This window comes from Ylistrum balloti, unplaced genomic scaffold, assembly GCF_031769215.1.
Source record: "Ylistrum balloti isolate Yb309-2 unplaced genomic scaffold, AGI_CSIRO_Ybal_v1 Utg370700, whole genome shotgun sequence".
Taxonomy (NCBI): Eukaryota; Metazoa; Mollusca; class Bivalvia; order Pectinida; family Pectinidae; genus Ylistrum; species Ylistrum balloti.
The window spans coordinates 111,367-129,874 of record NW_026782420.1 but is presented as its reverse complement, the minus strand read 5'-3'; the positions used below and the strand labels follow the sequence as shown (position 1 = coordinate 129,874).

General features: G+C 33.3%; 1 protein-coding gene across 1 annotated transcript; it reads right to left on the bottom strand.

Annotated features, from left to right (window-relative positions):
• Positions 1-1,885: 1,885 nt before the first annotated feature.
• LOC132557584 (alternative oxidase, mitochondrial-like) lies at positions 1,886-13,120 on the bottom strand. Its single transcript, XM_060222090.1, has 10 exons — positions 12,904-13,120; positions 11,857-11,963; positions 11,091-11,231; positions 10,106-10,169; positions 9,735-9,826; positions 5,149-5,267; positions 4,698-4,790; positions 4,128-4,240; positions 3,915-3,992; positions 1,886-3,663 (listed from the first exon to the last, which is right to left on the bottom strand). Exons 1-10 carry the CDS (start codon positions 13,039-13,041, stop codon positions 3,538-3,540), a joined length of 1,071 nt encoding a protein of 356 aa, XP_060078073.1. The 5' UTR covers positions 13,042-13,120; the 3' UTR covers positions 1,886-3,537.
• Between the last annotated feature and the right edge of the window lie 5,388 nt (positions 13,121-18,508).

Below are 18,508 nucleotides of genomic sequence, written 5' to 3'. Positions count from 1 at the left end.
GGCCAGGAAAGGTTTCTGCACAATTTCACTGGTCAGATCAGGGTTTCTTGAGAAGTTGAAAGTGTTAAATTGTTCATGGACACATGACATAACACCAGAGGAAGGGTATAAGAAGAGGTCACCATGAGATTTTGGCCATGAAATTCACAATTTTGGTAAAGCACCTTTAGATGCTTCCATTCATAAAGAGTATTTGATTCTACCATATCTATGTCTTGAGAAGAAGACTTTTTTACCCTTTTGGCCCCGCCCCTCAGGCCGCCCTGATATATAAATATTTCACAATTTTGGTTCATCTTATGCCGGAGAAGGTTTCTGCAAAGAAAAAATCATTGAAATTGGATCAGGGATTTTCGGGAAGTTGAAAATGTTAAATTGTTTACAGATGCACGATGCCAAATGAAGATGATTGCAATAGGTCACCATAAGATTTTGTCTCCAGTGACCTAAAAATCTGACATTGGAAACATTGACAGTTTTCAAGTAGTAAGATCAGAAAATCATTTTTGATAGCCATTGTCAATGGTTCAGAATCAAACATGATTGGAAATAAGAGATCATAGAAGCAAATAAGCTTAAAAGTATTTATTTCTGAACAAGGCAATACTTACTTCTACTTTACTACAAAACAACACATTGTACAAACAATCCAACTGACACATTGACTAAGAAGGAAATGGGTGTATACAAAGATGAGACTTACATCAGCTACCAAGTGAAGAACAAGATGAGATTGATATAAACAAGAGGTCAAACAGCCTGTATCATTTATTGGTTAATGTCTCCCCATTGCAGTGGGTATTGCAGTAAGTTTCTTTCAAAGATATTTCACAATATAAAGACATACAAATGAATAGCACCTTTCAATACAAATATTGATTAGCTACATCATAGCCAAAATTCATTCAAACAAACAATCATGCATATACACTGGAAATTCACATAACTACTAGATATATATTCACCCATAAAATCTTTGTTGAATTCAAACTAATAGGACCTTTACAATTTGTGGAGTTTTTCATCTGAATATCATGTTATGACTTTCTATTGTCTAAGGCTCTTTAAAGACTTCAAATGGTAATTCCTGTGATCTTGAAAGTATGTCAAAGTCATTCATCCATGCAATGCTACAGGCCTAATATCACGATATGAGGCCACTTCATGCATTCCAAATATACTTTAACACCTTTGATTACTCTTACCTTGAAAGTAGGTCAAGGTCATCCATTTGAACAATGAGAAGATTTGAAAGTAAAAATGAATGACAAACACCACACAACAGTGTTATTTATAAACTCTAATGCCTCCGACTTGTTCATCAAAAACAACCACATGGTTTCAAAACCCTGCAGAAAGTGTTTCTCACCCCCCAGTTTTTGGATTATCTCGAAGTAAGGCAAATGTTTACAGTCAAGCAGATCAGTTAGAGGTAGATATTGTATATATTGTTCCCAATGATTCATATGGACGTTTTAAATTCCCTTCCAAACAAAATTAAAAAAGGCCACCTAAGGTTTCATAATCTCATTATTTTACAAAACTGTAAGAATGAGAGTATACATTCAAGTATAATATTTTATATAACCCTGGCCTAGTATGCAATAAAAGGTTATCTCTTGTAATTACCATGACCTGTACTTGTGAATCATGCATGGCTCAATCAATCCCTATTGTGTTTTACATCTCTATCAGGGTAGCTTTGCATGACAAAATGTAGAACATGTCTTAAACAAGCTTCTTTGTTTGAGTGCTATGTTTTTTTCCCCAAGAAAATGACAATTAATGTACCATGAAAAAAACAATTCTTTAAAATGAGAAATTAACAGAAAAAAAACTTTGTAATAAAACGACTAATGTATCTGATATAGAAATGCATCAGGAGAGGACAGATATAAAACAGCTAATGTAAATAATAAAACTATCAAAATCTTGATGAAATACTAAAATGGTTCATCAATATTATCGGTAACACTGTAAACATAATTATAACAAATATTCCAAAATGTACAATAATATATATTTAAAAAACACTTTAGTGATAGTAACCAAATACTAGATATTAATTCTATATTTAACAAAAGATATGGCTTAACCTGGGAAAAACCCCAACAAACATATTTACAGTATATCACATGAGATATTGGCAAACTAACTGTAAAGGGGGACTGTCTACTTCTATACAAAACAACATGATCTACATGCATTCTGATAGATTTAGATAAATTATGTAAATTTACTTATCTTTAATTTTCAACACAATCAGTTTAGTTTGTAACTGTGGAATAACCAAGACTTGATCATGGATGGTATATCAAAACCACCGGTAAGATTAGGGCAATTCCACTCAGTACATCTACTAAACCTCATTACTCAAGAAAACAGTCACTTCTATTGATTGTTTGGTTTCCTGCCTACTAATTCGGAGCAAATTATCAATTAAAACCTAGGTCCTGATATGGGATAGAACTTTTACTGGAATTGATAATGCAGAACTATTGGCAAGAAACCTCTCATTCTTTTAGCAAAGTATTTAAGAAATGTGTGCCCACTGTACATATGTGTGTGCACTGTACATGTGTGTGCATTGTACATGTATGTGCCCACTTTACATGTGTGTGCCCACTGTACATGTGTGTGCCCACTGTACATGTGTGTGCCAACTGTATATGTGTGACCACTGTACATGTGTGTGCCCACTGTACATGTGTGTGTGTGTGCACTGTACATGCGTGCCCACTTTACATGTGTGTACCCACTGTATATGTGTGCCCACTGTACATGTGTGTGCCCACTGTACATGTTTGTGCCCACTGTACATGTGTGTGTGTGTACTGTACATGTGTGCCCACTGCATATGTGTGTGCCCACTGTACATGTGTGCCCACTGCATATGTGTGTGCCTACTGTACATGTGTGACCACTGTACATGTGTGCCCACTGTACATGTGTGTGCACTGTACATGTGTGCCCACTTTACATGTGTGTGCAAACTGTACATGTGTGCCCACTGTATATGTGTGTGCCCACTGTATATGTGTGTGCCTACTGTACATGTGTGCCCACTGTATATGTGTGTGCCCACTGTACATGTGTGCCCACTGTATATGTGTGTGCCTACTGTACATGTGTGCCCACGGTATATGTGTGCCCTCGTACAAATGTAACCAAATATATGCTACTTCCTCATACAATTATGTCATCATGCACACACTACTCACAGTTATGCACCTAAATACATGTGTACAATTGAAATATCAAATCTGAGACTTCATCTTAAATGCAATGCTAATGACTGTTTATTGGGTCTTTGATAAAAATTCTAAATGCAGGATATCTACTATGTTTCCACAGTGAATGCATCTCGAAATACTTCAACAACTTACGCAGGTTAAACAAATTTCCTACACCTGCAATTTATCAAAAACATAATTTGACAAGAAATTTCACATCAAATCACAGAATTTCAGAGTCTGGGGCCTGGAGAGGTCCACTCTACTGGGAACTGAGTGACAAATTTGACAGAGCTGTAGTCCCTCACTTGCCAGGCTTGTAAGGGTTGTAGTCGTCCTCTTTGAGTGATGCTAACGTATGGTTGACCACACGATGATGGGCCTCGTCTGCTCTTATAGCCAAAATCACATCGAGCATTGTAGCATTTTTCTGTAAGTACAACACATATGATTTCCTATATTCTAGTTTCAATTTTAACTCTTATGACTGGTTATAAGATTTTATACTCCATTCTTTTATAATACAATAAGCTTTTTGTCAAAGAGATTTATGTACACAATATCAATTACACAATCCACCTTGTTCAAATCATGTGATTTGGAAATGAAAATGAAGAATGACTGCTGTGAATTTCAACCACAGGAGAAGATAACTAGCAGAATGGTCATCTTATAACTTACGTCAAGTTTCCAGTAACGGATTGCAAGTTCCGGTGCCTCTTGGGTTTGCCAATGTTTCATAGGTCCATCTTGGATATCCTGCCACACAAACACAAATATATATATATTTACAACAGTGATCTAAATCGTCTTGTTACCAAAAAGTTTCTATATCATTTGTCTATTCTTGAATTGACTATAATTACTTTAATGACCTTTAAAACTCTCACTGACCTTGAGACACTTTGAGTAAGTGACTACCGCTTCCTCTTCGAGGTAGCCTACAAATCTGTGACAAAACCGGGGACTCAGCAGGTATGCAAAGCTGAAGAACGTCACAAATATACCTGTAACAGGAAAGTGTGGTTGACTGTAAGATCATCCATCCTCCCTACAAACTTAAGTTGGTGGAATCTTTATTAATGAACAAGTGATCCTATCAATCTTCCCACGTTTCCACAGATTCATTAGCTGTTTTATGAAGTATTGATGCTGCCCTTGGACTGACCTCCAATCTTAACAATGACATTGATCATTTGCTGTCTATATAATTCCATTGCAATTTTATTTTCTCCATCTTTTACAAAACCTTGACCTCTCACTACTTTAAAAGGACATCCCCCACATCCATTCTGATATCTTTACTCTCTCACTTTTGAACTATTTGCTGCCTTTATTTAATTCTGCACTATGATTTTCTGTCAGGCTATCTATATATATATACATATACCATGTATACAGAGTAATATATATATACTATGTACTGTGAAACTGTCAATGACATTCATATCATCGCTTTCTTACCTTGAGCTCCTATAACACAACCCCGAAACATCCAGGTAGGTTGTCGCAGCTGTAAAGCTGTCATCAGATGCATTCTTTCATTCTCTGCTTCCTCTGTGTAATTCAATCAAACAAAAAAACATATGTTTTAATGTATGTAAAGCAATTTCAAAGCTGCATTAAAATATACAATGTATGACAAATTTCAATAAGAAGTTGGACAATAATCTGATATCACGGTCAAATGCACATTAATGTATAATGGGATTATCTTTGTGTAGAGGTCAACAGAAAGTTTGAAAATTTATTTACATCTAATATAATGGGATTATCTTTGTGTAGAGGTCAACAGAAAGTTTGAAAATTTATTTACATCTAATATAATGGGATTATCTTTGTGTAAAGTCAACATAAAGTTTGAAGATTCATTTACATATTACATCTACCTAAGAAGATTCCTATTACTTCCTACCTAAAAGTGTATGGATCCAGCCGTGATCCCTCTCCAGTCTCCTTAGTGAGTGAAGATGACGTGTCATGGCAGCCACCATACCTGGAACCCCTGCAACTGTTTCTAAGAAACAGATTCGCCTACAAAAAAGGAAAATTAAAATATACCAACATGATTTCATTAATAAGAATGCATGGTAACTTTTATCCATAAGTTCTAAGGAGATAGAGTTCTATAGAAATGTTTCACTGCATGTTCAGTTTTGTTTGGTTGATAACATATTAAACTATTTTGGTGAATAAAAATTAAAATTGGGATAAAAAAATACATCAAGAATTCCAGTTAACTGTGCAGATCTCAAATATAAATTAAATTAACTGTACAGATATCATACACAAATTAAATTAACTGTGCAGATATCATACATAAATTAATTTAACTGTGCAGATATCATACATAAATTAATTTAACTGTGCAGATCTCATATATAAATTAAATTAACTGTACAGATATCATACACAAATTAAATTAACTGTGCAGATATCATACATAAATTAATTTAACTGTGCAGATATCATACATAAATTAATTTAACTGTACAGATCTCATACACCAATTAAATCAGCTGTACAGATATCATACACAAATTAAATTAACTGTGCAGATATCATACACAAATTAAATTAACTGTACAGATATCATACACAAATTAAATTAACTGTGCAGATATCATACTCAAATTAAATTAACTGTACAGATATCATACACAAATTAAATTAACTGTGCAGATATCATACACAAATTAAATTAACTGTGCAGATATCATACACAAATTAATTTAACTGTACAGATCTCATACACCAATTAAATCAGCTGTACAGATATCATACACCAATCAAATTAACTGTACAGATATCATACACAAATTAAATTAACTGTACAGATATCATACACCAATTAAATCAGCTGTACAGATATCATACACAAATTAAATTAACTGTGCAGATATCATACACAAATTAAATTAACTGTACAGATATCATACACAAATTAAATTAACTGTACAGATCTCATACACCAATTAAATCAGCTGTACAGATATCATACACAAATTAAATCAGCTGTACAGATATCATACACAAATTAAATTAACTGTACAGATATCATACACCAATTAAATCAGCTGTACAGATATCATACACAAATTAAATAACTGTACAGATATCATACACAAATTAAATCAGCTGTACAGATATCATACACAAATTAAATTAACTGTACAGATATCATACACAAATTAAATCAGCTGTACAGATATCATACACAAATTAAATTAACTGTACAGATATCATACACAAATTAAATAACTGTACAGATATCATACACAAATTAAATCAGCTGTACAGATATCATACACAAATTAAATTAACTGTACAGATATCATACACAAATTAAATAACTGTACAGATATCATACACAAATTAAATCAGCTGTACAGATATCATACACAAATTAAATTAACTGTACAGATATCATACACAAATTAAATTAACTGTACAGATATCATACACAAATTAAATAACTGTACAGATATCATACACAAATTAAATAACTGTGCAGATATCATACACAAATTAAATTAACTGTACAGATATCATACACAAATTAAATTAACTGTACAGATATCATACACAAATTAAATAACTGTACAGATATCATACACAAATTAAATAACTGTACAGATATCATACACAAATTAAATCAGCTGTACAGATATCATACACAAATTAAATTAACTGTACAGATATCATACACAAATTAAATTAACTGTACAGATATCATACACAAATTAAATTAACTGTACAGATATCATACACAAATTAAATAACTGTGCAGATATCATACACAAATTAAATTAACTGTACAGATATCATACACAAATTAAATTAACTGTACAGATATCATACACAAATTAAATAACTGTACAGATATCATACACAAATTAAATAACTGTACAGATATCATACACAAATTAAATCATCTGTTCAGATATCATACACAAATTAAATTAACTGTACAGATATCATACACAAATTAAATCAGCTGTACAGATATCATACACAAATTAAATTAACTGTACAGATATCATACACAAATTAAATTAACTGTACAGATATCATACACAAATTAAATCAGCTGTACAGATATCATACACAAATTAAATTAACTGTACAGATATCATACACAAATTAAATCAGCTGTACAGATATCATACACAAATTAAATTAACTGTACAGATATCATACACAAATTAAATAACTGTACAGATATCATACACAAATTAAATCAGCTGTACAGATATCATACACAAATTAAATTAACTGTACAGATATCATACACAAATTAAATAACTGTACAGATATCATACACAAATTAAATCAGCTGTACAGATATCATACACCAATTAAATTAACTGTACAGATATCATACACAAATTAAATTAACTGTACAGATATCATACACAAATTAAATAACTGTACAGATATCATACACAAATTAAATAACTGTGCAGATATCATACACAAATTAAATTAACTGTACAGATATCATACACAAATTAAATAACTGTACAGATATCATACACAAATTAAATAACTGTGCAGATATCATACACAAATTAAATTAACTGTGCAGATATCATACACAAATTAAATTAACTGTACAGATATCATACACAAATTAAATAACTGTACAGATATCATACACAAATTAAATTAACTGTACAGATATCATACACAAATTAAATAACTGTGCAGATATCATACACAAATTAAATTAACTGTGCAGATATCATACACAAATTAAATAACTGTACAGATATCATACACAAATTAAATAACTGTGCAGATATCATACACAAATTAAATTAACTGTACAGATATCATACACAAATTAAATAACTGTGCAGATATCATACACAAATTAAATTAACTGTACAGATATCATACACAAATTAAATAACTGTACAGATATCATACACAAATTAAATCAGCTGTACAGATATCATACACAAATTAAATAACTGTGCAGATATCATACACAAATTAAATTAACTGTGCAGATATCATACACAAATTAAATTAACTGTGCAGATATCATACACAAATTAAATAACTGTGCAGATATCATACACAAATTAAATAACTGTACAGATATCATACACAAATTAAATAACTGTGCAGATATCATACACAAATTAAATTAACTGTACAGATATCATACACAAATTAAATAACTGTACAGATATCATACACAAATTAAATAACTGTACAGATATCATACACAAATTAAATCAGCTGTACAGATATCATACACAAATTAAATAACTGTGCAGATATCATACACAAATTAAATTAACTGTACAGATATCATACACAAATTAAATAACTGTACAGATATCATACACAAATTAAATCAGCTGTACAGATATCATACACAAATTAAATAACTGTACAGATATCATACACAAATTAAATCAGCTGTACAGATATCATACACAAATTAAATAACTGTGCAGATATCATACACAAATTAAATTAACTGTGCAGATATCATACACAAATTAAATAACTGTACAGATATCATACACAAATTAAATAACTGTACAGATATCATACACAAATTAAATTAACTGTACAGATATCATACACAAATTAAATAACTGTGCAGATATCATACACAAATTAAATTAACTGTACAGATATCATACACAAATTAAATTAACTGTACAGATATCATACACAAATTAAATAACTGTGCAGATATCATACACAAATTAAATTAACTGTACAGATATCATACACAAATTAAATAACTGTGCAGATATCATACACAAATTAAATTAACTGTACAGATATCATACACAAATTAAATAACTGTACAGATATCATACACAAATTAAATCAGCTGTACAGATATCATACACAAATTAAATTAACTGTACAGATATCATACACAAATTAAATAACTGTACAGATATCATACACAAATTAAATAACTGTACAGATATCATACACAAATTAAATAACTGTACAGATATCATACACAAATTAAATAACTGTACAGATATCATACACAAATTAAATTAACTGTGCAGATATCATACACAAATTAAATTAACTGTGCAGATATCATACACAAATTAAATTAACTGTACAGATATCATACACAAATTAAATTAACTGTGCAGATATCATACACAAATTAAATTAACTGTACAGATATCATACACAAATTAATTTAACTGTACAGATCTCATACATAAATTAAATCAGCTGTACAGATATCATACACCAATTAAATCAGCTGTACAGATATCATACACAAATTAAATTAACTTTGCATATACCAAACACAAATTAAATTAACTATGCAGATACCATACACAAATTAAATTTGATTATTTTTCATATCTTTTTAAATTATTTGTTTCTCTGTTCATCTTGTAAATGAGAGATGAAAACTAACAGATTGACCAGTTTTTTTAAAACAACAAAGCTGAAATAGATTCATCTCAATTTTAAACATAACTATGAGGTTATACTTACAAAACCCATTTTCTTTCTGTTCTTTCACCAAAGTTGAACAAAGTCAAAAGGTCAAAAGATTTCCTCATCAGTTTAACACTGTAGAATGCCATCTACAAGATATATATAGACTGTCTATATTATCAATTATTTCCAAGCCATCAAATTTAATCAAAGGCAAATAGGACCTGTACATTTTAGACAAATAGGACCTATACATTGTGGACATAAGTTGAGTTTTCTAAGTACCGGTATATAACAATTTTACCAGCAATGTTGGCATACATAAGGTAAACTGCCATATTTAAACCATTGGTCAGTCTCTTATCTTCATGTAATTATTCTAATGTAAAAGTCTTTTGGTCATATCAACACAGAGGTATATTTCTTACCTTATCAACAAAGCCCTCTGGAGGTTTATGAGTGATTTCTACATTATTAAGTTCATCCTTTGACCTATAAACATAAAGACAAAAGGACACTTTATCACCAAACAAAAAGGACATTTGATAAATAAATACCACATTTACTTATTCATTTAACACATACATCATAAAAACATCATTCCACACAAAGTCACATCACAATATAGAAGTATCACATTGAATGTAATAACTGCTCAAATATATTTGCACTCATATATATCCTGTCAGTTCTGGTAATTAACATATAGGGTGTGGTAGCGCATGGGTACCAACTGGTCAGTTCTAGTAATTAACATATAGGGTGTGGTAGCGCATGGGTACCAACTGGTCAGTTCTAGTAATTAACATATAGGGTGTGGTAGCGCATGGGTACCAACTGGTCAGTTCTAGTAATTAACATATAGGGTGTGGTAGCGCATGGGTACCAACTGGTCAGTTCTGGTAATTAACATATAGGGTGTGGTAGTGCATGGGTACCAACTGGTCAGTTCTAGTAATTAACATATAGGGTGTGGTAGCGCATGGGTACCAACTGGTCAGTTCTGGTAATTAACATATAGGGTGTGGTAGTGCATGGTTACCAACTGGTCAGTTCTAGTAATTAACTTACCATATAGGGTGTGGTAGTGCATGGTTACCAGCTGGTCAGTTCCAGTAATTAACTTACCATATAGGGTGTGGTAGTGCATGGTTACCAACTGGTCAGTTCCAGTAATTAACTTACCATATAGGGTGTGGTAGTGCATGGTTACCAACTGGTCAGTTCTAGTAATTAACTTACCATATAGGATGTGGTAGTGCATGGTTACCAACTGGTCAGTTCCAGTAATTAACTTACCATATAGGGTGTGGTAGTGCATGGTTACCAACTGGTCAGTTCTAGTAATTAACTTACCATACAGGGTGTGGTAGTGCATGGTTACCAACTGGTCAGTTCCAGTAATTAACTTACCATATAGGGTGTGGTAGTGCATGGGTACCAACGGGTGGATGATAACCTGTAGATACGTCCGCTGTACTTCCCGCAACTTTCACTTTGGTAGTTGCTGTAGCTACAGTTGTGGAAGATACCGACTTCAATGCTTCTGATGTTCTGATGACAAAAAAATCAGTGAACCGTAAACAGATGATTAACACTAAAGATTGGGAATTTTAAACCTTTGTTTAATCTCAACAATATTTATGCTAGTTATTTACAAGACAGAAAAAACAAATAGACGATCATTAATACATCTATTCAACACCCATTGTGATATATCAAGTTGTTTCTAGTATAGTAATAGCAATATTTTCATTACTTCTAGTACCAGTGGATAGTTAAGTTGAAGGAATAATCTTCTTACTTCTACACAAGCAGCTATTGTGACATTGATGGGATAAAGAAAGCTTGGTTTTGTTTGAAGGATATGGTTTATTATAAAGTGATCTAAGTTTGTAAGGCAATCCAACTTTGTTACTTAATCAACTTAATCTTACATTCTTTGTAGATTTCTTCCCCCTCTTCCAACAATTAACATGATAATTCTGCTTTCATATTTTAAATATACTATAAGTCCAATTAATCAGGCAGTTGACCCCAATACTTTTTATGTCTGATCAGGGAGTTGGTTGAGTATTTCATACATATAATTATGGAAACTTTTTTGAAGTACAGTTACTTAGTAGACAGGTGACAGATAGTACATTATAATAATCTGTAAATTAATATATAAACTTACTTGAAATGTTCTAAGTGTCCAGGATCTGGTATTTTCCCAAATTTCCCTTCTTTGTATTGTTTAACATGCTCTTCTACTTCCTCTTTAGTGGCAACATAATTTCTTACCTGGTAGAAAAATACAATTTTAATCATTTTGATTCTACACGAGACAACATGTTAAATAATGATGAATAGTTATGCAATATAATCACAATGGACTTTGTCGATCCTTGGTATATAACGTCTTTTCCAGTAACAAAATGCTTTCGTCTCTCTTTCTTAAAGGCGAAATCAATTTGTGATTTTATTCATATCATTATATTGTTTATGCAATTCACCAGACAGCAATAATTTCATCAGATATTATATTCTGCAATGACTCCTAGTCCCCATCCCCACTTCCCCATTAACTCCTGTTTTATTGAACTGGCATAGTTAATGAGATAATATGAAAATAATGACAATGACAAAAAGTTTATTCTCGTTAACAAAGTAGTGTAGAGAATTTAAATACAAGTAGGACATATGCAATACCACAAATATATCACAATAGTACAAATGACATTAGTTTCCCAGTTTAGCCGATCATTAATTATCTTAATAAATTATACATGTGATATCAATTCATCATTAGCAACATAACTGCATAAAGTGTTTAATTCAAATGTACTGGGTCTTTCGAAATAATATCTGGATATTAATTTCTTTCGATTAACTAATATTTGTTAGTCACTACAATAAAATAAATAATGGAACGCAGCTCCAATTTCGTGAATATTACAAAGGTTACAAATTCTATTCTCTTTCGGTATATTATTCCATCTGCCGATTTCAACAGCTAATTTTACATAACAAGTTCTAAATTTACAATAAACTTCAGACAATCTGTGAGGGAGAGCCAGCAAATATTTCACTAGAACCAGTTCATGTTTGTTAATACTATACATTGTCCCTAGAATTGAAACCCGTGACATGTGTTTTTATCAAGACCTCTATCACGATGTATACAGTATTTGTGCAAACATGAGATATGTCGACCAAACAGAGATTTGTGTGGTCTACTTACAGAGTAAAGGTTAGGCCGAACAGGTGCTTGGTAAAGGTGATTTACAACAAATCCTGGTTTCACTTTCACGGTAGGAGTAGCGATGTTCTTCAACGCGTTCTCTGTCCCACACCGAACAAGCATGCGAGTTGTAAGCATTGTCAATCCGATAAGTACTTGTCAGTTTTGTAATGTCTCTGATAGTATGCCGTGTTGTGTAACGAATGCAAGATGCAAGCTGCAGACAGCTTTATATAATCGAACATCAACTCGTCAACCGGTGGGTCATTCAGTTGACGCATGCTCATTGGTCATATTTCGTCATGTTCTGTCAATATTTTATCTAAAAATAGACTTCATTTTGATTTTAGGGAACCCCTCCGTGGCTAAATGTCGATAACGACTCAGTTCTGATTTTTTATTTGGGTTCTCTTATATAGTTAGCTACCTCCTCTTTTTGATGGTAAATCATTTAAAATATCAAAATGGATATAGGAGTGATTTCCCCCATCACAACTTTGATGACGTCACACCCACAGGAATTCCTTTCAGGAAGTCCCCCTCGACCTTGACGCAAAGGCGTCACTGGTTTCATCAGGTTTACTTGTAACAAGGGGTGTTATATCCGCAAGTTGTTCATGTGAAACGAAACGTCACTGGTTTCATCAGGTTTACTTGTAACAAGGGGTGTTATATCCGCAAATTGACGTAACTTCTGACATTTCAGATTTAAAGTTGTTCATGTGAAACGAAACACTGAGTAGTCAACAGGATCTTATCTTGTATTTCGAACTGATATGTTACCGGATCTGAAATGTAACAGATAAAATTATTCGAGCCAGGAACCTCAGGTTAACCTGTCTAACGCTCAACCGATCGAGGTAATGAAAATATCTTTCTATCCAAGCAGTATCATGGACGTATAATACAGTAGTATACGTCTCTGGCAGTATATTGTGGCTACTATTTACCACGGTTACACTCTTCCCCTCCAGGACAGCGGCTAAGTCCACGAGTTTACAGGAGTTACAGCGATGTCTGTGAGAAAATGCTAAGTATTTTCCCCGAGTCCCTACATGGGCGCCAATGCGTTAATTATATGTTTCAGTGCTAGGATTCGAACCCGGAACCACAAGTTTACTTGTCTGACGCTCAATCGATCGAGCTAAAGAGAAGATATCTCGAACCGTGTAATATAATTGCGGCGAGTTTTAAACAGGGTTAAACTTATAATTGATAAATGGATTCTATCATTAGCTATAAGATGTTCTGACGTTACTTTTGTCCAGTCTCTTAATTTGTGTCTTTACCATCACAGTTATGAGTGCACGCATGCATGCCCGTGGCGAAATTATCCATTCGATGCTAGATGAATCCAAGCGGGATTTTCACGCGAAGATTTACTGCTGAATGTTATTGACCGGTGTGTAGTTTAGAATTGTCCAGCACCATCCATTAATAGTTTGGTGTCTTCTTCATTTGTAAATATGCATATAGATTACCACGTGATTTCGGCCGCCATTCTGGTCCCACTGGGACGTGACACGAATTCCCAATATCCGTTCCATATATATATTATATATAAATCATTGTGACATATATATTGATCGTTGGTTAGGAATTTATGTTAAGTCCTTGTGACTGGTCCCATTGTTACAGTGACGTTAGAGTACATGCTCATACCGATACAAGTTGGAAATGGAACATGTGTCCAATATTCGACGTGGAAAATGAAACAAAGAAATCGTCGAAAACGGAACCCAGAGAAAATGGAACCTTAAATTTTGCCACATGTTGAAATTGGACCGTGTGAAGTACCAAATATCTGTGCGACTTGGTAGAATTAAGATGGAGACCAAAATCATATCATTATTATATTCAAGTGAAGAGAGATGAATACGACGAGAACTGACACCGGGTTCCTTCCTGGTCCCAAAGATCGGATTCCAGGGATCAAATAAATAAGGAATACGATGCCCAGTGGGACACACCCTATTAATTTTCTCATTATATCCTCATTAAAGAAGATGATGTAAAAAGAATAGCATATATGCAGTTTAGATAGTTATAAATTGTCATGTTTAATTGTGCGTGCTTCTTAGTACATCATTTAATAGTAGTGATAATTAAGTATTAGATGAACATATATACATTTTATGGAGCAATTGAATTTCTAACCGTAGTATATTTTAATCATTTTGCAATTCATATAAGACCGCAGGTACGTAAAATTCAGTTTTTTCTGATTGGCTCGATTTATAAATTATTTTTCTACCAATGAATGAGGGTGTGAATGTACATTTGATATATACTGAAATGATAAAGAAACGTAACGTCTTCAATATGTAGCAGAATAAAAAGGGTAAGAGGAATATAAGGGCACCTTACCTAATCTCCCAGTTAAAAATCAGTCATCCGTGACAAAAACTTATCCACATCTGATGCACCGAAAATGCATGTGTTCTTTTCCGTTCAAACAAGTGTCAGTTTCTGACAATCACCAAGACGCGTGAATCAACAAGGGTCAGTGACAGGAGGTTAACGGTAGCCGAAACGACATGAAACACAAATGGTACTGGAAGCCGTAGAATCCACCCTAACACTGTGAGAAATAGACTGCGAGAAGCAAAGTTACGCCTATATCACCAGTACGTTGGGACGTTGGAGGGTCATGCTCTAAATGGACGGATCACTGAGACCGAACATAACATATACATTGGCGTAATATGAACGGTGGTTTCAATCCCGTCACTGTGCAAGAATGGATCCGACTGTTCTGTTGAGGCTGGGAAATACAGTCGCTCTCTCTCATCGTAAACAAACATGAATAACGAGTACTTGGATGGTACACATAAAAGATTAGAAATATATAACGTAATACTTAAATATCTTTGTAGGAGTTATCTTTCTTTGTATACCTGTTTTAAATTATTGTACAGATTAAATGAAAAGTTTGTACAGAAAACAAGCACGTGAATGGTAACTTTTGTTACAAATTTTGAATTAGATACAGTGGAGCAAAACAATTATATATACTGAGTCATACAGGTGTTTCGTCCTTTAAGGACTCGTCAGTGGTGCTAGGAATCGACAGAGGAAAATCCAAAGTGATTGAAAGAAAAGTCCAAACGTAGCTTGGGAGATGTACTAGCCCCATGGCTAAATATGTTTCGTTATTTTCATATATCTGATACTTTTAGAACAACGTCAAGTGCATGTGTATATTCTGAACAGGTTTTAAGGAGTGCAATTTGTTATTGGTATATGTATTCCATCCCCCCTGTCACTGAGCTTTTAAAATTTGTTTAATAAATGGTTAAGAATCGGTAAAATGAAGTTTAAAAACAACAGGTGGTAGCGATAAAGCTTCCTTTGCGGCACGATCTGCTTTTCCATTGCCTGGTATTCCCATGTGCCCAGGAACCCAGCAAAAAGCAAGTTCATGATACAGTATTAACGTATTACGAATGAAAATATTTTCGATATTTCTATTACAAAGACTTTGTAGCACAGAAAGAGAGTTTGTATGGTTAACAGCTCTCAATTCTTTGTTTGTTTGAATATATTCAAGGGCGAGGTAGATAGCTCGCGTATCTGCCGAGATTATTGAGGCGTTGTTTGGTAGCCGGCATCCATAGGTTTCATCATGTGTAACCATGGCCGCAGCAACCTTATCATTATCTTTTGAACCATCAGTACATAAATGTAGAAATGTTTTATATTTTCACTGCAATTTTGAGAAGGATGAACGAAAGGTATAACTGCCTGTGTCTGATTTAACCATTTCATGAAGTGAAAAGTCAACTTCAGGTGAATTCAAGAGCCAGGGTGGAATTTCTATCATTCCAAATGACTGAATTTGGTCAATATCAATATTTGTGTTTTGTAAAAGAGCGGAAATTCGAATACCGAATGATGGAATGGTTTTTGGTTTGTTTTGAAACAAGGTTTTATATTTTGGATCAAATACAAGGGAAAACGCAGGATTTGAAGGATTTGACTTAAGCTGAATGGTGTATTGCAAAGCCAATTTTTTTCGACGGCTATATAGTGATAGTTCGTTAGCCTCTACATAGAGGCCTGCTGTAAGTGTAGTCTGAAAAGTTCCGAGAGCGAGCCTGAGCCTTGGTGATGAAGTGTCTAATAATTTTAAATATGACGGTCTATCAGATCCATACACGATGGAACCGTAGTCAAAGTTAGATCTAATAAGAGCTCTATAGAGTCTTGGCACAACTTTTCTATCAGCTCCCCAATCAATGTAGGACACAACCTTTAGAATATTCAGCGCTTTAAGGCATTTGGCTTGAAGGTATTTTATATGTGGAAGGAACGACAATTTCCAGTCGAATATTACACCTAAGAATTTGGTTTGCTCAACAACCAAAAGTATAAGCGTCTTGTGTACGTGCAATAGAAATTGGCATTGTGCCATTAAATGCATCATTACTTTCGTCTGTAAGTGGCGCGTGTAACTATAGCCCGAACATTAACAGGAATAGCGACAAACGACCAAACTATAGACGAAATAGTACTATATTTTGGGACAGTGGGCTAACTTGGTACATCGACTTTGTTCTTCCCAGTATGTGCTATTACGTATGAAGGTCAACTGGCGTATGCAGTGTTTCTGGGATTGTGTGCTGGTTGTTGTTTTTCCATCCTGAATACACTGATAATACAACTTGTTGGTACGGAAGAACTGGTTCCTGGCTTCGGAATATGTATGTTTTTATTCAGTACAGGTACATTGACTGGCCCTCCTGCCACTGGTAAGTATGTCTCAAAATACTTTCAATTTAGAACGCAAATTCCAACACAATGTAGCTACTCCTATACATGGCTTTTCCTAAATCATTCGATATTGATAATTTGCTCATTTGAATTATAATGTTTCTGCCCATCTTCACAATAGCATTATCTTTATTTGACCTATTTCGTTTTTCAAACACGCTTATTTGATCTTTACACTCCAGATTCTTTTAAGGATAACACAGTAGTATGATGTAAGTTATCAAATGACATAATTTGGAATCGTTTTATTTCATTGATAATATTTGGAGACAGTTGTATAGAATAACATGCAAAGCATGTATGAATTTAAAAATGAGAAATTGACAAATAATTGATTAGTTTGACATTAAATGCGAGACAATTTTGAAAAGAAAATTTAACACAATGCTAAGAGGAAGTAAATCACAAAAGAAACGTACTGATGATGTATATATTTTATTTATTTAATCAACCAATCAAATTGATGATTACACTTCAGTAAACGTCACGCCTGAAACCTTTTCCACCAGAGTGGATTTGTTATTCAATGAGTTGCCAGGCTGTTCAATGCATATAACGCCCAGTTAATGACGATTATTATTTTTCAAGTAACATTAATAAAAAAAATGTCGAAATGTAAAAACAAGAAAAATGCTTCCTTTTATTGTTGTTTTTACTGATGTGTAAACTGCATTTTAGATATCTCAAGATAAAGCGCTAACGCCCGTCGTCTACAATGTTTTAAAAATATGTTTTAAAAATCCAGCTTACACACCGGTAACAAACAGTGACTATAGTTGTCATTGCTAAAACTATAAATGGAAGTTATTATGGAAGTTTTTGATATAGGAAA

Excerpts from the sequence above, each read along its gene's own strand:
- LOC132557584 (XM_060222090.1), bottom strand. The coding sequence starts at position 13,041 with ATGCTTACAACTCGCATGCTTGTTCGGTGTGGGACAGAGAACGCGTTG. Across the intron at positions 10,170-11,090 it reads GCACTACCACACCCTATATG|GTCAAAGGATGAACTTAATA; the intron begins GTAAGTTAATTA and ends TTATGTTTATAG. Across the intron at positions 9,827-10,105 it reads CAGAGGGCTTTGTTGATAAG|ATGGCATTCTACAGTGTTAA; the intron begins GTAAGAAATATA and ends TATATCTTGTAG.